Source organism: Odocoileus virginianus, chromosome 16 (genome assembly GCF_023699985.2).
Source record: "Odocoileus virginianus isolate 20LAN1187 ecotype Illinois chromosome 16, Ovbor_1.2, whole genome shotgun sequence".
In the NCBI taxonomy this organism is placed as follows: Eukaryota; Metazoa; Chordata; class Mammalia; order Artiodactyla; family Cervidae; genus Odocoileus; species Odocoileus virginianus.
Window position 1 is genome coordinate 55,403,678 of NC_069689.1, and position 17,755 is coordinate 55,421,432.

Sequence of the window (17,755 nt, forward strand, 5' to 3'; positions counted from 1 at the left end):
GCCACCTGCTGGATGAAAAATCCTAAACTTTATCTTAGAGATAGAGGGAGAAAAAAAGAGGTCAACACACAACGGAATCTTTGATCAATTTCAGACGACAGAGATTTCAACTACAAGTCCAAAAATCTTTAATACATAGAAACGTTAAAAGCAGTGGTCACTTGGCTAAGAGGAAAAGTTTCAAAATTAATTTGGTGACTAGCTAGTTAACTGTATCCAAGTAGATAGGGAAAGTGGGTTTTTTTCTTTCTTTTTTTTTTTTTTGGCTTGCACTGTCCTGAAAATTGCTTCTGCAAGGAATGAGTCCAAGGAACAATTGGCAATTCTTTTTTTCCTAATCAGATACCAAATTTGCAGATTTCTGGCTCTGGTTTTATTTTACTATGTTCCATTCAGTTGACTCTTTGTGATCTGCACAGGCTAAAGGAAACATGCAGTTATTACTTATGGAAATCCAATGAATAAAAGTAAAAATTCCTATATGCAAGCAGGACTGTCACTGGCACATAGGTTTGGTAGGTTTTCTCCCCTTAAATGCTTCCTGAACCTGACCAATCCAGACTTAAAGAAGGGCAGGGGGAGAGGAATAAACATTCAAGGTTATTTTCATCTTTTGTAGACTTCAGAAATTTAAATCTACCAGAATCTAAGAGAGAAAAAGAACAGCTCCCTTGACCATTTTTAAAAATGTATACACTCGACCACTTTAAGACTTTTTCAAACTTCAGAGACGCTCAAGGAGTGAAGTAATCCAACATAGATTTAAAGAGGTTATCCATACTGAATACAATGTTCTTGTAATAAATACAGTCACTCAAGTAAAAACAATCACTACAACTTTCCTCTAACATACCACAGTGGAAAAATCTTTTTCTTTTCAGCTCTGTGACAACTGCAAAGGTTTAGGCACAACAAATCCCAAGAAATATAAATAAATAAACTAAGCAAATTTAAAGCATGTACTAGTTTTATCCACATAGCTCTCTGATAGGCACGACAAATACATTTGTTGTTTTTTCAGTGGGAAAATGTTCAAAACTCAGCAAAACCATACACCTCTCCCCCAATATTTTTTTTCTTAAAACTGTCTGCAGAAAGGACCTGCTACCTTAAAGTAATTCCAGATTTCACTGAACAAAGCATCCAACATACAAGCAACCGGTGCGTATCTTAGACCAAGGTCACAAAGATAAGCCCTTCGCCTGCCATCATGCCCTGGGTCTAGAGAATTATTATCACACTTTTTAGAATACTTCCCCCCTCCACTGAACAGTCTACATTTGTTTGGTTTTCTAAAATCAAGAGCAGTTGGTTCTTGTCTGAACAGACCTGTCTACATACTCTCATTTAATACACAGTACTTTTGCAGGTCCATACACAGATTCCCGTACGTGCATTCCACATGGGACTAGCAAGAGCCTTAATCTGAAAAAGACAGGCAGAATACAAATCAGACTGCAGTCAGCCTGAACCCTGTTCATTAGGCCAGAAAGATGAGAAGGGGACAATGGATGCAAAATTACTTTCCAGGAGAAACTAGAAGCAAGACAGAAAAAAAGAAAACCCAAACAGCCACTCTAGCACTATAGGTAATCTAACCACTGTATGTGTCCCCTGCCTTTACAAGGGGACAGTTTTCTTTCTACAAACAGTTCTCTCTTCTTGAATTCTAGGCTGTTCAAATAAGTTAACTCTTCAGGAAAAAGCATAAAGGGACCCACCTCACTACTACTGAAGCGAAACCTTTCTAGGGTGCCTTTCCAGGAATGACAGGCAGCCTGCAACATTACAATTATTGAAAAATCAACAATCATTGCAGAAAATCATCTGAGAAACATAACATTTTAATAGATGAAATAAATACTCCAGTACATGCAAGGTAAAAACTTGACATTGGGGGAGGGGGATCACTCTATAGTGTAAATTAAAAAATAAAACACACACTCACAGTAGCTTTCTCCCCCCATTTGCAAATCACATGGCAAAGTCATACTCTTTCCACACCAAGTATACGCCTAATCCATCACGACTGCTTAAAAAAATAACAACATACAAACAAAAGGTAGCTACATCCATGTCTAAGGAGTGAAAACTGAGGTAACCTTTCTTTTAATTAGGGAAGAAAATAAAAGACCAAAAAAGAAATGAATCCATGACCTCCTTCCTGCCCAATTAATAATAAAAATTTAGTTGAGGAGTCCCGGAAGGGGAGCTGGGTTAGGGGGAGGGGGTTAACACCGCAACCAGCAGAAGTCACATCTTCCACCTGCTGGTCCCTACTGTGCTTGGGCTGGTGGGGCACGGGGGCCCTCAGAGTGCGTGCATAAATGGCATGTATGCATGGCCCTGCCTTCTGGAAGATTCCTCACAAGCATTTAAAGGGGCGGGGGGTAGGGGGGAAGCTTCACCGTTGATTTCTTTGGTATAAATGGAAAAGGGAAGAGAATATGTTATCTTCCTTTAGCCTGGGAGTGGGGGGAGGGGGTGGAACAGGGGATAAGGGTGAGGATTGGAGGGGGTGCTAATTCACAGAATTGGAATTCACTGGCGGTAAAGTCCTGGGCGAAGACCTCTCCCTTAAAGCCTGAGATAGCAGGGTGCAGCCTTCAGACACGGCGCAGGCCGAGTTCCTCAGCCTCTCCCTGTGGTCCGACATCTTGGCGCCCCCGTCGGGGTGCTGCGCCAGATCCCTGAGGCACTGGGTCAGGAGCACGCAGGCCGACACCACGCTCATGGCGCCTCCCAGGATGGCGGTCTGCACCGCCTTGCCCTCAGCGCTCACAGCCGCCGCGCGACCCAGGAACTGCGGCTCGGTGGCGAAGCCCACTAGGGCGCCGACCGCCTGCACCAGCGGCCCGCTGAAGAGTGCGCAGCGGCTCCGCGCCAGCTCGCTGGGTGCCGCCTTCACCTCGCGCACGCAGGCCAGCAGCGCCGAGGCGCTGGTGCTCATGCACTTGACGCCCAGCTTGAACTGCTCACGCGAGAAGCGGTCCCGGGACTTGTCGCTAGCCAGGGCGCACGCGTCCGTCAGGAACTTGAGGTTGCGCGACAGGCCCTGCGACACCTCGAGCAGCAGCTGCGGGGTCATGTCGGCCAGCGGGGTGGCACGCAGCACGGCGCAGCCCTGCTCCACCTCGTGGCGGCAGCGCGTCACGCGGTAGCGGTCCACCAGGCCCGGCTGCGCGGGCTGCGCGCCCGGCGTGGCCACGGCCGCCAGATAGGCCGCGTGGGCGGAGCACTCGGTCAGGGAAACCACCAGGTCTCCCAGCTCCACCAGGCTGTCCCCTGCCTCCCCGAAGCGGCCCATGTTGAGCTGACTCTGCACGTCGTGGGTGAGGATGGAGAGCCCCTTGGTGCGCGCGATGATGGTGTCCCGGCACTGCTCGAAGGACTCGGCGCCAGCGCAGGCGGAGGCGGGACCCTCGAAGAGCACGGGCCGCGCCTCACTCGACAACAGCAGCAGGTCGGCCACCAGCTGCATCTTGCCTTTGCAGTGGTCACAGACGGACACCAGCCTCTTCCGCGGCTGCGACGAGGCCCCGCCGACGGCGCTCGCTGGAGCCGGAGAAGCCGCCTCGATACTGGGCTTCCCAGCGCTGCCGCTAGCCATCGCGCCCGGGGGGCACTGGCATGCCGCTGGGGAGCCTGCTACCACCGCCGCTGCCGCCGCCCCCGCGGCCGTCGCGACTCAGCTGGCCAAGGCCGCGGTGCCTTCCCCGCACCATCATGCCATCCACCGCCGCGGGCAGAGGGCACTGGGCAGCGGCGGCCGGAGCCCCGGCGGCGCGGAGCGGGCCCGGGGGCCACAAAACGCAGGAGGATCGTCGGGGCGCGGTGAGGGGCTGCAGCTTTCGGCCTCTTGGAGGGCTTGCAGGAACCATGAACCGGGGCAGAGCAAACTCACAGACTGCGCTTCTTGTCGCCGGAGTGCCAGGAAAGTCCCTTCCTCTGGGCTGCCGCCGCCGCCGCCTTCCTGGGCATGGCCCGGTCCGACTGCCAGGGCAGGGGGGGCGGGAGAGGGAAGCTGGGAGTTGTCCTTCCTTCCTTTCTTTCTTTGAAATCAAAATCCTTTCCTCGGGGAGGAGCGCGGGCGGCGGCTCCGGCAGGCTCTGCTGTCAGCCACCTCGGGCTCGGCGGCGCACGTGGGCTTCAGGCTTCCAGACCCCGCCGGGCGGCACTTCCTCGCGACGGCGGCCGAGGCTGGCCCTCGGGGACGCACAGCCGCCCCGTGGGCATCTCCTGCCTCCCGCTCTCGGGAAGCGGCGGCAGCAGGGCCGAGGGTGTGGCCGGTGCTGGCGCGGCCGAGTCAGAGTCGGGCGGGAGCCTGCACTGATTGCGCACAGCGGCCGCCCCGCTCGCGCTCTCGCCCGCCCGCCACGCCCGGGCGTGCCGGGCGCCGCGGCGGCCCCTTCCCGCCTCGCCGGTTCACAGAGCGCGGCCCGGAGCCGAGGCGGCACGCCCTCCCGGACCGCGCGCCCCACGGCCCGCCGCCGGCTGTCGGCGCGAGTCCATCCCCGTCGCCTCCTCTTCGCCTTGGGCCCGCAGCTGCTGAGCTCTCCCGGGACCGCGGGCCCTGAGCATCGGACGCCGCCGCGCGCGTCTCCCGGGCGGCCCGGTCAACTCAGAAGGTCCCCGCGGCGCTGCAGAGACCCGCCCGGGCCCCGGCTCCTGCCATTTTTGTCAACCTCCAACTTCCGAGAGAGCCGGGAGAAACTGAAAGGAAGGGCGGGGGCCGAAAGGCAGAGGGGAAAACACCCGCTTCCTCTCTCCGCGCGGCTTCACCTCGGAGCACGGCCGTGGGTGCGCCGCCGCCCGCTCGCCCGCCGGGGCCGCTGGAGGCTTTTCCTCTTCCCGTCCGCGCCTCGCCCCCGGGCTCACCGCCGCCGCCTCAGCCGTAACCTCCCTGGAGCCTATAGAAATCTTTTGTGTGGCGTCACCGCCTTTCGTTTAAATCCCGCTTCCTCCTCTCGCCCTTCCTCCCGCCCCCTCCGCCGCTCCCGGATGCTTGCGCGATGCGCTGCTCCTCCCCCGGGAAGCTGGGTGGCTGCGGGAGGACGCCCCCGCCCAGCGCGGGCGCCGCGGGCTCCGGGCCGGTGGTCCCCGGCAGAGACGCGGGGGAGCGGACCGGAGGGAGGCCACCCTGGGCCCGGGGCTCAGCGCCCACACTTGGGAGACCCGGGCGCAGCCGCCGGTTGCCCTTACGTAAGCTCTCAGCCCGACCCCGGGCGCTTCGTGCTTTCTCCCCGCCCAGGGAGCAAGTCTCAAAGGTGGCCTGTTTTCTGGACCGAAGGGAGGACGCTTGGCACCGTCGCAGAGTGGTGTGCTGGGGTCCAGTCATCGCGTTTTGTGGATGTCGACCGCTCGGCCAGGCTCTCCTCCGCCTTTTGTTGTGTTTGCTCCTCTTCCAGGGTGCGATCCTGGAGGGACTGTGCGGGTGAGCAAAGAGCCCTGGAGACGGGAGTCCGAGAAGAGCAGAGCTGGCCGCTGGCGGCTTCCTCCCTTCAGTTCAATAGCCCTTATATAGTTAGAGCGTGAGCTTTGAACCAGCTTTTTTTTTTTTCCTGGGGTCAGTCTTCCCCAGCCATGTATGAGTTGTGTGACCTTATACAAGTTCTCTCTCCAAGTCTCCGTTTTCTCCTTTGGAAGTCATATACTGTGCACTGACTGCCTGAGTACTTGGCTCATAAATGTAGCTCTGAGAATTATGAGCCTGAACTGGCACAGTCTGCCCTCCCATAATTTCTGTGTCGTCAGCTGCATAATGTAAGAATAGTGGCCAACAGTTAAATAAGAGAAGCAGCCTTCGGAGGTAAACACCCCCATTTTACAGATTAGGAAAGTGATGGTCAGATGCCTTATGTACCTTCCCAAGGTCAAGAAGATAGCAAATGCATGGGCAAGGAACCAACCGCCAACCTCTTTCTCATTTGACCCAGCCCTTGCTCTTCAGGAAGTGCTAGAAGCATCCAGGCTTCCCTCATCCCCTAAACCCGCCAGGGTCCCAGGGGTCCCCCTACTTCTTAGCCCTGAAACAAGCCGTCTAGGTGCCCAGCCCAGCACAAGCTGGGTGTTGTCAGCCAATGGGAATGTTTGTTCTTCTGCCCCTTTCTAGAACCTGCTACTGCTAAGTCACTTCAGTCGTGTCCGACTCTGTGCGACCCCATCCCTGAGATTCTCCAGGCAAGAACACTGGAGTGGGTTGCCATTTCCTTCTCCAATGAATGAAAGTGAAGTCACTGAGTCATGTCTGACTCTTCGCGACCCCATGGACTGCAGCCTACCAGGCTTCTCCGTCCATGGGATTTTCTAGGCTAGTGTCACCTTTTTCCAGCCAGTTGTCACTTATAACTGGGATGGATCACCTTGCAATTTATTGTCCAAACAGAAACAGTTTTGAGAGTAACTGGGAGACGTGTTACTAATAAATTAACCAGTAACAACAGAGACAAACTTGAATGGTCACCCTGCTTATAACTTAAAGGGTCCTTGTATATCTTCTACATTCTATATGAACCTACTTATTTTGCAAACTGAGGCCTATAAAACTGCTCATTTTCTAAACTAGCAGTGATTCTGTAGGGTTGATCCTTTTTATTTCTCTACTGGAGAAAAACAGTCAGATAAATCAAGGTCTTTCCAGGTAACCTAGGACTAGCACCCTGGTTTTAGTTAACTCTGAAAACTTCTGAGAAAGTCAGACCCCTCCCTTCACATCCAGTTTTTTTCATTCATAAAACTGCTCTGGGGCCAGAGGATTTTTTTCCAAAGCCACTTCGTGCTGCCTGGGGTCCTACTTTGCTTCTACATGTGCACTCTCTTTGGTTGTCGTTGTTGGAATTTCTGAACCCCAACAACGATCTGTGACACTTAAAATGTCCCACTCTATTCAGTGACATTTGGTTTAGCTCTTAAAATCGGGTGGAATTGGTTTCTTGGCCCTCCTGGCTTCATTTGTCAGATATGGCACCTCTTCCTAAACAAACCCTTCCCAGTACTGACTCTGCCTCCCTCTGGGTCCCCTTTACTTTCTGCCGTCTTTTATCCTTTGTTTGTGTACAAACAGGGCACCTACCACATGTCAGTCCCCGTGGCAGGCACAGTCACAGAATAATGTGAAGGCTTGACCTCTTCTGCAGAGCAGAGTCCAGAAAGGGCAACAAGGAAGACAGGTCATCACGACTATACTATTCATCTAGTGAAAGCAGAGTCAAGAAACTGGAGGGACTTGCCTGGTAGTCCAGGGGTTAGGATGCCCCACTGCCAATGCAGGGGGCATGGGTTCCATCCCTGGTTGGGGAACTAAGATCCTGCATGCCACATGGTGTGGTTAAAATAAACAAATAGGGAGATTTTAGAAAGAAACTATAGAATAGAGTATTGTTCACCAAACAGTCTAGTTGCATTCGATGGGACCATGTGATCAGTCCTGAGCCTTGAGATGTCAATGGTAGGGATATGGGTTGTCTCAGATGGAGGCTGGGGAAGGCCAATCTTAATTCTCCATCCACTCTCTTCCCCTGCTGTCTCTGCTCAGAAAACTGTGTCCTTGGAGGTGCAACTACCATAAGCCTCGGTGACGGAGGAGCAGACCCCCTCTACTGACTGTGTTGAACAGGTCACATGATCAAAAAGTAAACTCATTGTGGAGCCACTGAGATCCAAGGGTTGTTTGTTGCTGTAGCATATTTTCATCTAACTTGATTAACAGGGGAAGGCTGTGACTGCCCCTGGATTCTCTGCAGTAAGGGCATTTTCTTTAGAAAACTCCACCCATTACTTCTAATCCTCATTTAAAATTTTTATTGCTGTTTAGCGCTAAGTCCTGTCACACTCTTTGCAACCCCATGGACTGGGGCCCACCAGGCTCCTCTGTCCATGGGATTTCCCAGGCAAGAATACTGGAGCAGGTTGCCATTTCATTCTCCAGGTGATCTTTCTGATCCAGGGATCGAACCCACATCTCCTGCATTGGCAAGTGGATGGATTCCTTACCACTACGCCACCAGGGAAGGCTTTCTTTTAAAATTAAAATATGCCAAAACAATTTGAAAAAAATTTTTTAACAAGGGACTTCCCTGGTGGTCCAGTGGTTAAGACTCTGTGCTTCCAATGTAGGGGGTGCGGGTTCAATCCCTGGCTGGAGAACTAAGATTTCACATACTGCATGGTGTAGCCAAAATTTAAAAAAAATTTTTTTTAATTAAAATATGATGTAAACCAAGGTATTTTTCATTAAAATGAAAACTGAGAGAAGAACGCTGAAAAGATTTGGGCCGAAGGACTGGCTAGGGGAAAGCGACTGGAATAGACGAGGAACTGGAGCTGTGCACAAAATGGCTTGGCCCCTGCAGAATGTCTTCTCAGTGCCTGGCTCAAGGCCAACACTTAGTAGGCATTTAATAAATAAGTGAGCAAACAAGATTCAGCGAACAAGCTGATTCAGGATTTGGGGAGGAAGCCAAGGTCAGGAGGGGCAAGATTGTTGGAAACATGCTTTTCTTCCTTCTTCACCTGTTCTAGTAGGTACATCCTCCTCCTGGACTTTCAGCAGGTATAAGACAACTGGAGAAGGAAATAGCAACCCCACTCCAGTACTCTTGCCTAGAAAATTCCGCGGGCAGAGGAGCCTGGCGGGCTATAGTCCGTGAGGTCGCAAAGAGTCACACATAACTAAGCAACTGAGCACACAAAGACAACAGCGTGAGCCTCTGATTTCTTTTTAAATTGTGGTAAGATATTTATAACATGAAATTTACAATCTTGGTCATTTTTGTGAACCTAGCCACAGTTCTGTGGTGTTAAGTATATTCACTTTGCTCTGTAACCATCATCACCATCCGTCTTCAGAAAAACCTGACATCTCCTCAAACTGAATTCTGTACCACTCCACAATGACTTCTCATTCCCCTGGAAGTCACTATTCTACTTTGTATCTCTATAAATGTGAATATTCTAAGTACTTTATTTAAGTGGAATCCTGTAATATTTGTCCTTTTCTGTCTGGCTTATTTCACTTAGAATAATGTCTTCATGGTTCACTGATACTGTCACATGTGTCAGAATTTTCTCCCCCTTTTTATTATTATTTTAAAAGATATTTATTTATTTGCATCAGGTCTTAGTTGCAGCATGAGGGATCTACTTCCCCAACCAGGGATCAAACCTGGGCCCCCTGCATTGGGCACTTGGAGTCTTAGCCACTGGACCACCAGGGAAGTCCCTTTTCTTCCCTTACAAGACTGAATAATGTTCCATTGTATGTATCTAGCCCTAACCAGGTTTGATATCGAACACTGCAGATTTCCCTGGTGGCTCAGATGGTAAAGCATCTGCTTACAATGTGGGAGACCTGGGTTTGATCCCTGGGTTGGGAAGATCCTCTAGTGAAGGAAATGGCAACCCACTCCAGTACTCTTGCCTGGAAAATCCCATGGATGGAGGCGCCTGGTAAGGCTACAGACCATGACAAAGAGTTGGACTGACTGAGCGACTTCACTTTCACTTTCATATCACACTGCAGACTTTATAGATTTAACAACCAAGCTGTGTTTGGTCTACCGTGCCACCTGGTGGTTAGTAAGGGGCATTCCCTGCCCTAATGTATCTTAGCCTTTGAAGCAGTGTTCCTGTTCTGTCTTTGTGGTCATAATAGTCCTTGTGCATGCATGCATGCTCAGTTGTGTCAGAGTCTTTGCGACTCCCATGGACTGTAGCCCACCAGGCTCCTCTGTCATGAGATTTCCCAGGCAAGAATACTGTAGTGGGTTGCCATTTCCTTCTCCAGGGGATTTTCATGACTCAGGGATTGAACCCACATCTTGTGTCTCCTACACTGAGCCACCAGGGGAGGCCCTTGTGGGGGGATCTGTAGTCATAGGTGGGCCAATTCATTCTCAGGCATTCTTTCTAACACATAGCTAAACATCTTCCCTAATATCTTCATTTCAATATCTCTTATAAAGGAGAGAAATTTGTATCTGGAAAATTTACCCCTACTGTCTTTTCCCCAGATTTAGTCATTCTCCACAGGTGATGCATGAGAGTGGCATCTATTGGCCCGTGGTTCATTACGGAGCAGGGTCACGGGGTGACAGGTCACTCTCCTTACCCACCATGTCCTCTTTCTCTCTCGTATGCTTTGTGCTCATACAGTAAAACCACCCGGGCAAGATCTCACCTATCCACTCTCATACCCACCCCCATCCCTCCCTGCCCTCCCTCACTCTGCACTGTCTCTGTTCACCTGAAGCTAGTGTGTTTTGAGGGAGGCCTGTGTGCAGGGCCTGTTACATGCATGACAGTCACACCTGCGTCTTCAGTTTCCAAGATCTGGGATTTTCTGTAGTCTGCTTTACCAGGAAGCCCTACATGGAAGTGAAGCTTGCTTTCACAGATAAATTCTCTACCCCATTTCCCTGCTGGTTAATGACTTTTGGGTGTACTCTCCAGAATTCTGTAGGGGAGAAAAAATAAGTACTGAAATCTAAGCTCCCCAGACACCTAACACCAATCATGCCTAACCATTTTCTGATTTATGTTTTATTATTATTTTTTATTATTTCATTTTATTTTAATCTTATTTTATTGTTATATAATTTTAATTTTATTACTTTTTATTTTATATATATAATTTTTGTTTATTCTTTTATTATTTATTTATATTGACTAATTTATGTACCTAGCACATAAACTAGTCAATAGCTACAGATATTAGATAATTAGGATTCTTATAATATTAATACTTGGCTATAGGGCTTCCCTGGTGGTTCAGCAATAAAAGAATCTGCCTGCCAGGGCAGGAGACGTTGGAGAGTCAGGTTTAATCTGTGGGTGGGTAAGATCCCCTGGAGGAGGGCATGGCAACCCACTCCAGTAGTCTTGCCTGGAGAATTACATGGAGCCTGGTAGAGTACAGTCCATGGGGTTGCAGAGTCGGACAGACTGAGCATGCATGCACAGAATGACTAGCTTTATTGCTTCTTTACATGAAGCCTCCATGACCCCCAGACAGACTCAAGCATTTCTGCCCCCTTGTACCTACTGTGCTCTGTGCCTGGCCATTAGCATAGTGTATTTGTAACTCTCCGCTTAACTCTCCCTATCACCCTGTCATCCCTTTAAAGACAGGACTTGATCTGTGCATCACTGTGACACTGGACTGCCAGGGAAGTCCTATAATCAACTGCATTTTAAAAGTGGTAGGGGATGCATAGAAATGCACTGATCCTTCCAAAATACTGATGATACTGTTCTCGCCAGCCACCAGTGCATTGCATAGTCATCAATAAATAATTTAATGAATTCATTTGCAGTTCTCTACAAGAAGGTCCTCCTTTCCATGAACCAACATCCTGTTGCCCACAGCTCTTACTGAGTAATGGACAGAAAGTTATGGACCTTCAGGAACCCACAGAGGGGCTCGGCCTGTGTGTGATCATGATCTACAGCTCACAGCTCTTGGATTGAATACTAGGCCTTTGCTTAGCAGGTGTGTTCAGCCCACTTCCCTTACAACTTGTCTTGGAGAGTTCAGGAAACGAGTTCTTCGGAAAGAGAGATTGTAAGTTCTCTAAACATAATTGCCTCTAACTGTGCTGCAAAGTATAGGAGATGTTTCAGGTAACACAGATAAAATTCTTACCTTTTCCTCTTAGGAGATGAATTCAAATCACTTCCTTAAATTTTCAAGGCAATTGCAGTATTATAGATAATTTTAATTAAGTGTATTATTCTGAGAATTTTTGCTCAAATTAGACTTCAGTATTTGGGAAGCATCACTGCATTTATGCACACCCCCGACCCCTTTCAGGTGTCCCTAGTGGCTCAGCTGGTAAAAAGTCTACCTGCAAGGTGAGAGACCTGGGTTCAATTGCTGGGTCGGGAAGATCCCCTGGAGAAGGGGATGGCAACCCACTCCAGAATTCTTGTCTGGAGAATCCCACAGACAGAGGATCCTGGCGGCTACAGTCCATAGGGTTGCAGAGTCGTAAGTGACTGACTGACTGACACTTTCACGTTCCCACCCCTTTTAAAACACAACTAATTACAGAACTTCCCTGGTGGTCCAGTAGCTAAGAGTCCGAGCTCCCACTGCAGAGGGCCCGAGTTCAGGGAACTAGATTCACAACGATGAACATACCACATGCTACAACTAAAGATCCTGCATGCCACAAGTACAAGATTCTGCATGCCCCAACTAAGACCTGGTACAGCCAAATAAATAAATGAATAAATATCTAATAAAAAAATACAACTGACTTAAAATCCCATGCTTAGAAATAGCCACGATATACATATTTGCAGCTATTTCCCCATATATACATATACATATCATTTTAATACCATGTTATAACATTTTGTCATCTAATAATATAAACATCTTTAATGTCAACAAATATACATCTACAACATCCTATTTAATGACTGCATTGTTTTGCATTGTAAATGTGGATTTTTCAGCCTACTAGAGTTGAACATTTAGGTTTGCTCCTGTTTTCTCATCTTACAGAGAGTGTTATGTAGGACTGATAACAGTGGATAAGTGAAGAAATACATGTACAGCATTCAAAAGAGTGCCTGCCACATACTAAGTGCTGTGGATTATGACCATTTCTATTATTTTCATTGTCTATTTCCTCAGAGTCATTCTTGGAAGTGGAATTAGGCAGTTAAGAGTTTTGATACATTTCACCAAATTTTCATGCAGAAAGTCTCCATCCCCTTGAGAGGATGAGAATGCTTTTTTCCTGAGTCTTGCCAACAATATACACTATCCTAATTTTTATTCTGGCCGCCCCAGTAGGTGAAAAAATTACATCTTATTTGAATTTGCATTTCTTTGATATCTACTGTGATAATCACTGCTGTACTTTTTCATATGCAAATAGGTTTATTTATTTTGGAGAAATAAAAATATGATTCCTCTCCCTTCCCATGTTTCAATCAGAAAGTTCATCTTTTTCTTACTGATCTATATGATATTTTTCTGTCTGCCATGTTGGAGTTTTCCTCCCAGTTTACCGTCTGCCTTTTAGCTTTTTTTCATGGTGTTTGGCAAAACACAAATTTTAAGTGTTTGATTTAATTATATGAGTCCTGCTCTCCTTTTCACAAGAAATGATGGGGACCAGGAACAGACACCCACCTCAGCCTGGGCCAATCACATTCTCTCCTGGAAATCTGGAATTGTCAGAAGATAATCAGTTCATTGCTACATGTGAGTAAATATAAACCTTAGGAGATATGTAGTAATTCTTGCATTGGGTTAAAAAGTACAAAAGTAAAGTATAATAAATAGGGACTAGCTGAATGGTCTAGTGGCTAAGACGCCACGCTCCCAATGCAGGGGCTTGGATGCATCCCTGGTCAGGGAACTTGATACAGCACACCACAACTAAGAGTTTGTATGCCGCAACTAAAGATCCCACATGCTGCAAGGAAGATGGAAGATCCTAAGTGCTACAACTAAGACCCAGCACAACCAAATAAATAAATTAAAATTTTTAAAAAGAACAGTCATGGTCTCCCCTGTCTCCAGCTCAGACCCAATCTCAGGACCTTCTTCCCATGACTCCTCATGATTCAGTCTTTAAAGGGTAAATGTATGGCACCACAGAGCCTCTTGAACTGAGCTGTACCCTTCAGGTCACAGGACTGAGTTCTGATGAGCTGGTAACTGTGCCATTCCAGTTTTTCAGTATTTTGAATATCACCCCTGCTTGATTACAGATATTGCTAGAGGACTTGCCTGCTGGGCCAGTGGTTAAGAATCTGCCTGCCAATGCAGGGGACGTGGGTTACAACCCTGGTCCTGGAAGACCCCACATGCCGCAGAACAACTAAGCTCATGCTCTGTGACCACTAAGTCTGTGTGCCTGGAGTCCATGTTCTGCCACAAGAGACGCCACCTCAGTGAGAAACCTGCCCACCACAACGAAGAGCAGTGCCTACACGCTGCAACTGGAGAAAGCTTGCACACAGCAATGAAGACCCCGCGCAGCCAAAAGAAAAAAAAAAAATACATACATACTTATATATATATATATATATATAGCTAGAAAGTCTTGCTGCACCCTCCAGCTGAGGCATCCCTCACATGTGGTGTGACACTACCCAAAAGGAGCCCAGCTGAGGCCACCTTAAGATGGGGAAGTTGGTGGGAGATTTGATTTTACCATTTGCAGCCACTGAACCTCTTAGAGGCACGGTTAGTATCAAACCCCAGGGCAAAGGTGGCCTCATTTAAGCCATGAAGTGAAGTCTCTTTCACTTCTGTCCCCTCCTCTCCTGCCTTACTACATGCCCTCAGACCAGGTTCACACTTTTTTTCTTTATAGAATATATTACAATGTTGCTTCTGTGTTATGTTTTGGGTGTGTAGATTCTTAGTTCCCTGACTAGGGATTGAACCCTCATCCCCTGCATTGAAGGTGAAGTCTCAACCACTGGACTGCCGGGGGTGTCCCCACGTTCACATTCTTATCCCATCTCGGTATTCCTGCCTCCAGACTCCTTTTCGATGGGTCTTTCATCTGGCCTCTAGTTTAACTATCCTGAGTGCCTCAATGATTAACCCAAATGGTACTATGCTGGGAGAAAGATATACCTCTTCATCCATAGACCAGGGTTCAGATTCTTCCCTGTCACTTCACTAGCTGTGGGACCTCAGACAAATGCAATTCCAAAATCAGGGTTCTCCCCTATTATTATCATCATATGATAACAAGGACCTCCTGAAATCTGCATTATATTTACTGTGGATTGTTCATCTCCTCTGCTAGTTTGCAGACTCTTTAGTGCAGGAACCTTGTCATATTCATCTTTCCATCAGTGCCCATCTGGTTCTTGACTGACAGTAGACCCTGGACATCCCTGCTGGTCCAGTGGTTAAGACTCTGCACTTCCACTGCAGAGGACACTGGTTCAATCCCTGGTCCCGGAAGTTCCACATACCCTGTGGTGGGGCAAAAAAAAAAAAAGACAGCAGACCCTTAGTTCTGGAGAAAGGAATGGCTACCCACTCCAGTATTCTTGCCTGGAAAATCCCATGGATAGAGGAACCTGGTGGGCCCCAGTCCATGGGGTGGCAAAGAGTTGGACACAGTTGAGCAACACACACACACCCACCCCCACACACACCCTTAGTTAAAATACATTCTCACAGGGTTGAACTGAATCAAGTTCCAAACATCAGATGGGTGAAAATGCAATCAATCCAGATGTTTCATACCTCTGGATAATAAACTGAATTCATTTCCTCCTTAGATGAAACTAGTCCTGGGATTTTTTATTTTTTAACACAATTCCAACAACTTCTGTAAAACATTAAATGATTTTTTTTTCTGTATCATTAGATACAATGGACCAGGAATCCCAGCACTTTTACACCTTAACTTAGCAGCTGGCAAAATGAGTGACCAGGGTGACCCCTCCCAGCAGAGCACATGACCGACCACAGCTGTGCATGTTTTTTAGCATGACTGCACCAGGACAGGCGCTGAGCCACTGGGTGGAGCAGTGCACTCTGGGGAGAAAGCTTATGACATTTCCCCTATGATTTCAGAAAAGAAAAAAACCTTTTTTCTTATGAGTTGTTTCTGCTCAATGACAATAGGAAACGGCATAGCGTGTACATAGAAGGGAGTGACAGAGGATGAGATGGCTGGATGGCACCACTGACTTAAAAGACATGAGTTTGGGAAACTCCGGGAGATGGTTGAGGATAGCAAGGAAGCCTGGCGTGCTGCAGCCCTTGGGGTCCCAAAGAGTCCAACACAACTTAGCAGCTAAACAACAACACATATAGATACAGGGTATCAGCCATCCCACAGTGGAAGAGCTTTAAACACCAACAGTCCTAAGTGTGAAAGTGAGGCAGACATTGTTAACTGGTTACCTGCTCAACTTTCACTTCCTCTTTTCCCTTAATGACAAAATCCCAGTTTTATTTGGGATGACAATGTAGATAGCCTCCCTTAGAAGGCTAGGTTCCAGCCCATGTGATGTAAATAGAAGTGGTCTGTGGAACATCCAAATGGGCTGCTTAAAGGAAGATGACTCCATTAAAAAGTGTGCTCCTTTTGGCTTTTTTTCCTCCCTCCTTCCTCAGGATAAAAGTCATCTTGACCTTGAACTTGTGACCTTGAAGTTGGAAGCCACAGACCAGTATGAGGGAGCAGGATGAAAAAAGAGACAGGGTGCCAGATGCTCAAAGAGCAAAAATACAAGCCCTTAGATGCTCAGTTTCCAGCTGCTTCTGTGAGAGAGGAATCAAACAATAACCACAAAGGCCTCCGTCTTATTTAAACCATTTTTTTTTTTACAAATTCAATTTTGTTTTATATGTGGCCTATAATCTATCCGAGCAAGATATGTTAGTTTGCTAGGGCATAAGACGCTTGACATTCCCTTGGACAGAAAGGAGATCAAACCAGTCAATCCTAAAGGAAATCATTTGTCTGGTATCTTTAGAGCCTTACTCTGTTGAAGTGATTCTCAGCTAAACATTATGTCTGTTTTAACTTTGATAAGTATTTCCACTTTTGTTATTTATTAGTGGTATCTTTTTTTTAATTAGTGGTATCTTTTTTTGAAGTGTCAGATGTTGTGACTAAAATAAAATGTCATTATAATTAAAAAAAAAAATCCTAAAGGAAATCAACCCTGAGTATTCATTGGAAAGACTGATGCTGAAGTTTCAATACTTTGGCCACCTGATACAAAGAGCTGACTCACTGGAAAATCCCTGATGCTGAGAAAGATTGAGAGCAGTAGGAGAAGGGGGCGACAGAGGATGAGATGGTTGGACAGCATCACTGACACAATAAACTTGAGTTTGAGTGAACTCCGGGAGACAGTGAAGGACAGGGAAGCCTGGCATGCCACAGTCCCTGGGGTCATGGAGTCAGAAATGACTTAGCAACTGAACAACAACAAAGCACAGACCAAGTGGCTTAAACCAGGGGTCCCAAACTTCTGGGATCTAATGCCTGATGATCTGAGATGGAGCTGATGCAATGTTAATAGGAATAATGTGCATAATAAATACAATGCACTTGAGTCATCCCAAAACCACTGCCCCTGCCCCTGGTCCATGGAAAAACTGTTTTCTGCAATATTTGTCCCTATTGCCGAAAAGGTTGGGGACCACTGGAATAAACAACATAAATTTATTTTCTCACTGTTTTGGAGGCTGCAAGTCCCAGATCAAGGTTGGGTTGGTTTCTTCTGATGCCTCCCTCCCTGGCTTGTAAATAGCCATGTTCTCCCTGTGTCTTTACATGATCCCTCTATATATCACTGTGTCCAAATCTCTTCTTTTGTATGGATACCAGTCATATTGGATTAGGGACCACCCCCAACAACTCATTTTAACTTAATTCCCTCTTTAGAGATCCAAACACAGTCACATTCTGAGGTACCAGAGTTAGGGCTTCCACATACAGAATTTGGGAGGATACCGTGCAGCCCATAACACCAGGCAGAAGTAAAGAGGTTTATTATAGCTCTTTTTTCTTTTGGTAATAGCATAAAAATTGGGGTGGTGCTAGTGGTAAAGACCTGCCTGACAATGCAGGAGACAGAAGTGGGTTCGATCCCTGGGTTGGGAAGATCCCCTGAAGGAAATGGCAAGCCCCTCCAGTATTCTTTCGTGGAGAATTCCATGGACAGAGGAACCTGGCAGTTCATGGGGTTGCAGAGAGTCGGACACAACTGAGAGACTAACACAACTGACATGACTGAAGTGACTTAACAT

General features: G+C 47.6%; 2 protein-coding genes across 2 annotated transcripts; one reads left to right on the forward strand and one right to left on the reverse strand.

Annotated features, from left to right (window-relative positions):
* Positions 1-1,828: 1,828 nt before the first annotated feature.
* TLNRD1 (talin rod domain containing 1) lies at positions 1,829-3,610 on the reverse strand. The gene has a single exon (XM_020897774.2). It carries the CDS (start codon positions 3,608-3,610, stop codon positions 2,522-2,524), a length of 1,089 nt encoding a protein of 362 aa, XP_020753433.1. The 3' UTR covers positions 1,829-2,521.
* Positions 3,611-3,630: 20 nt separating this feature from the next.
* LOC139038746 (collagen, type I, alpha 1b-like) lies at positions 3,631-14,362 on the forward strand. Its single transcript, XM_070478228.1, has 2 exons — positions 3,631-13,216; positions 13,729-14,362. The coding sequence occupies exon 1, from the start codon at positions 3,631-3,633 to the stop codon at positions 5,533-5,535; it is 1,905 nt and encodes a 634-aa protein (XP_070334329.1). The 3' UTR covers positions 5,536-13,216; positions 13,729-14,362.
* The last annotated feature ends 3,393 nt before the right edge of the window (positions 14,363-17,755 follow it).

Bases quoted from the DNA above. Each gene is read 5' to 3' on its own strand.
- LOC139038746 (XM_070478228.1), top strand. From the start codon at position 3,631: ATGCCGCTGGGGAGCCTGCTACCACCGCCGCTGCCGCCGCCCCCGCGG.
- TLNRD1 (XM_020897774.2), bottom strand. From the start codon at position 3,610: ATGGCTAGCGGCAGCGCTGGGAAGCCCAGTATCGAGGCGGCTTCTCCG.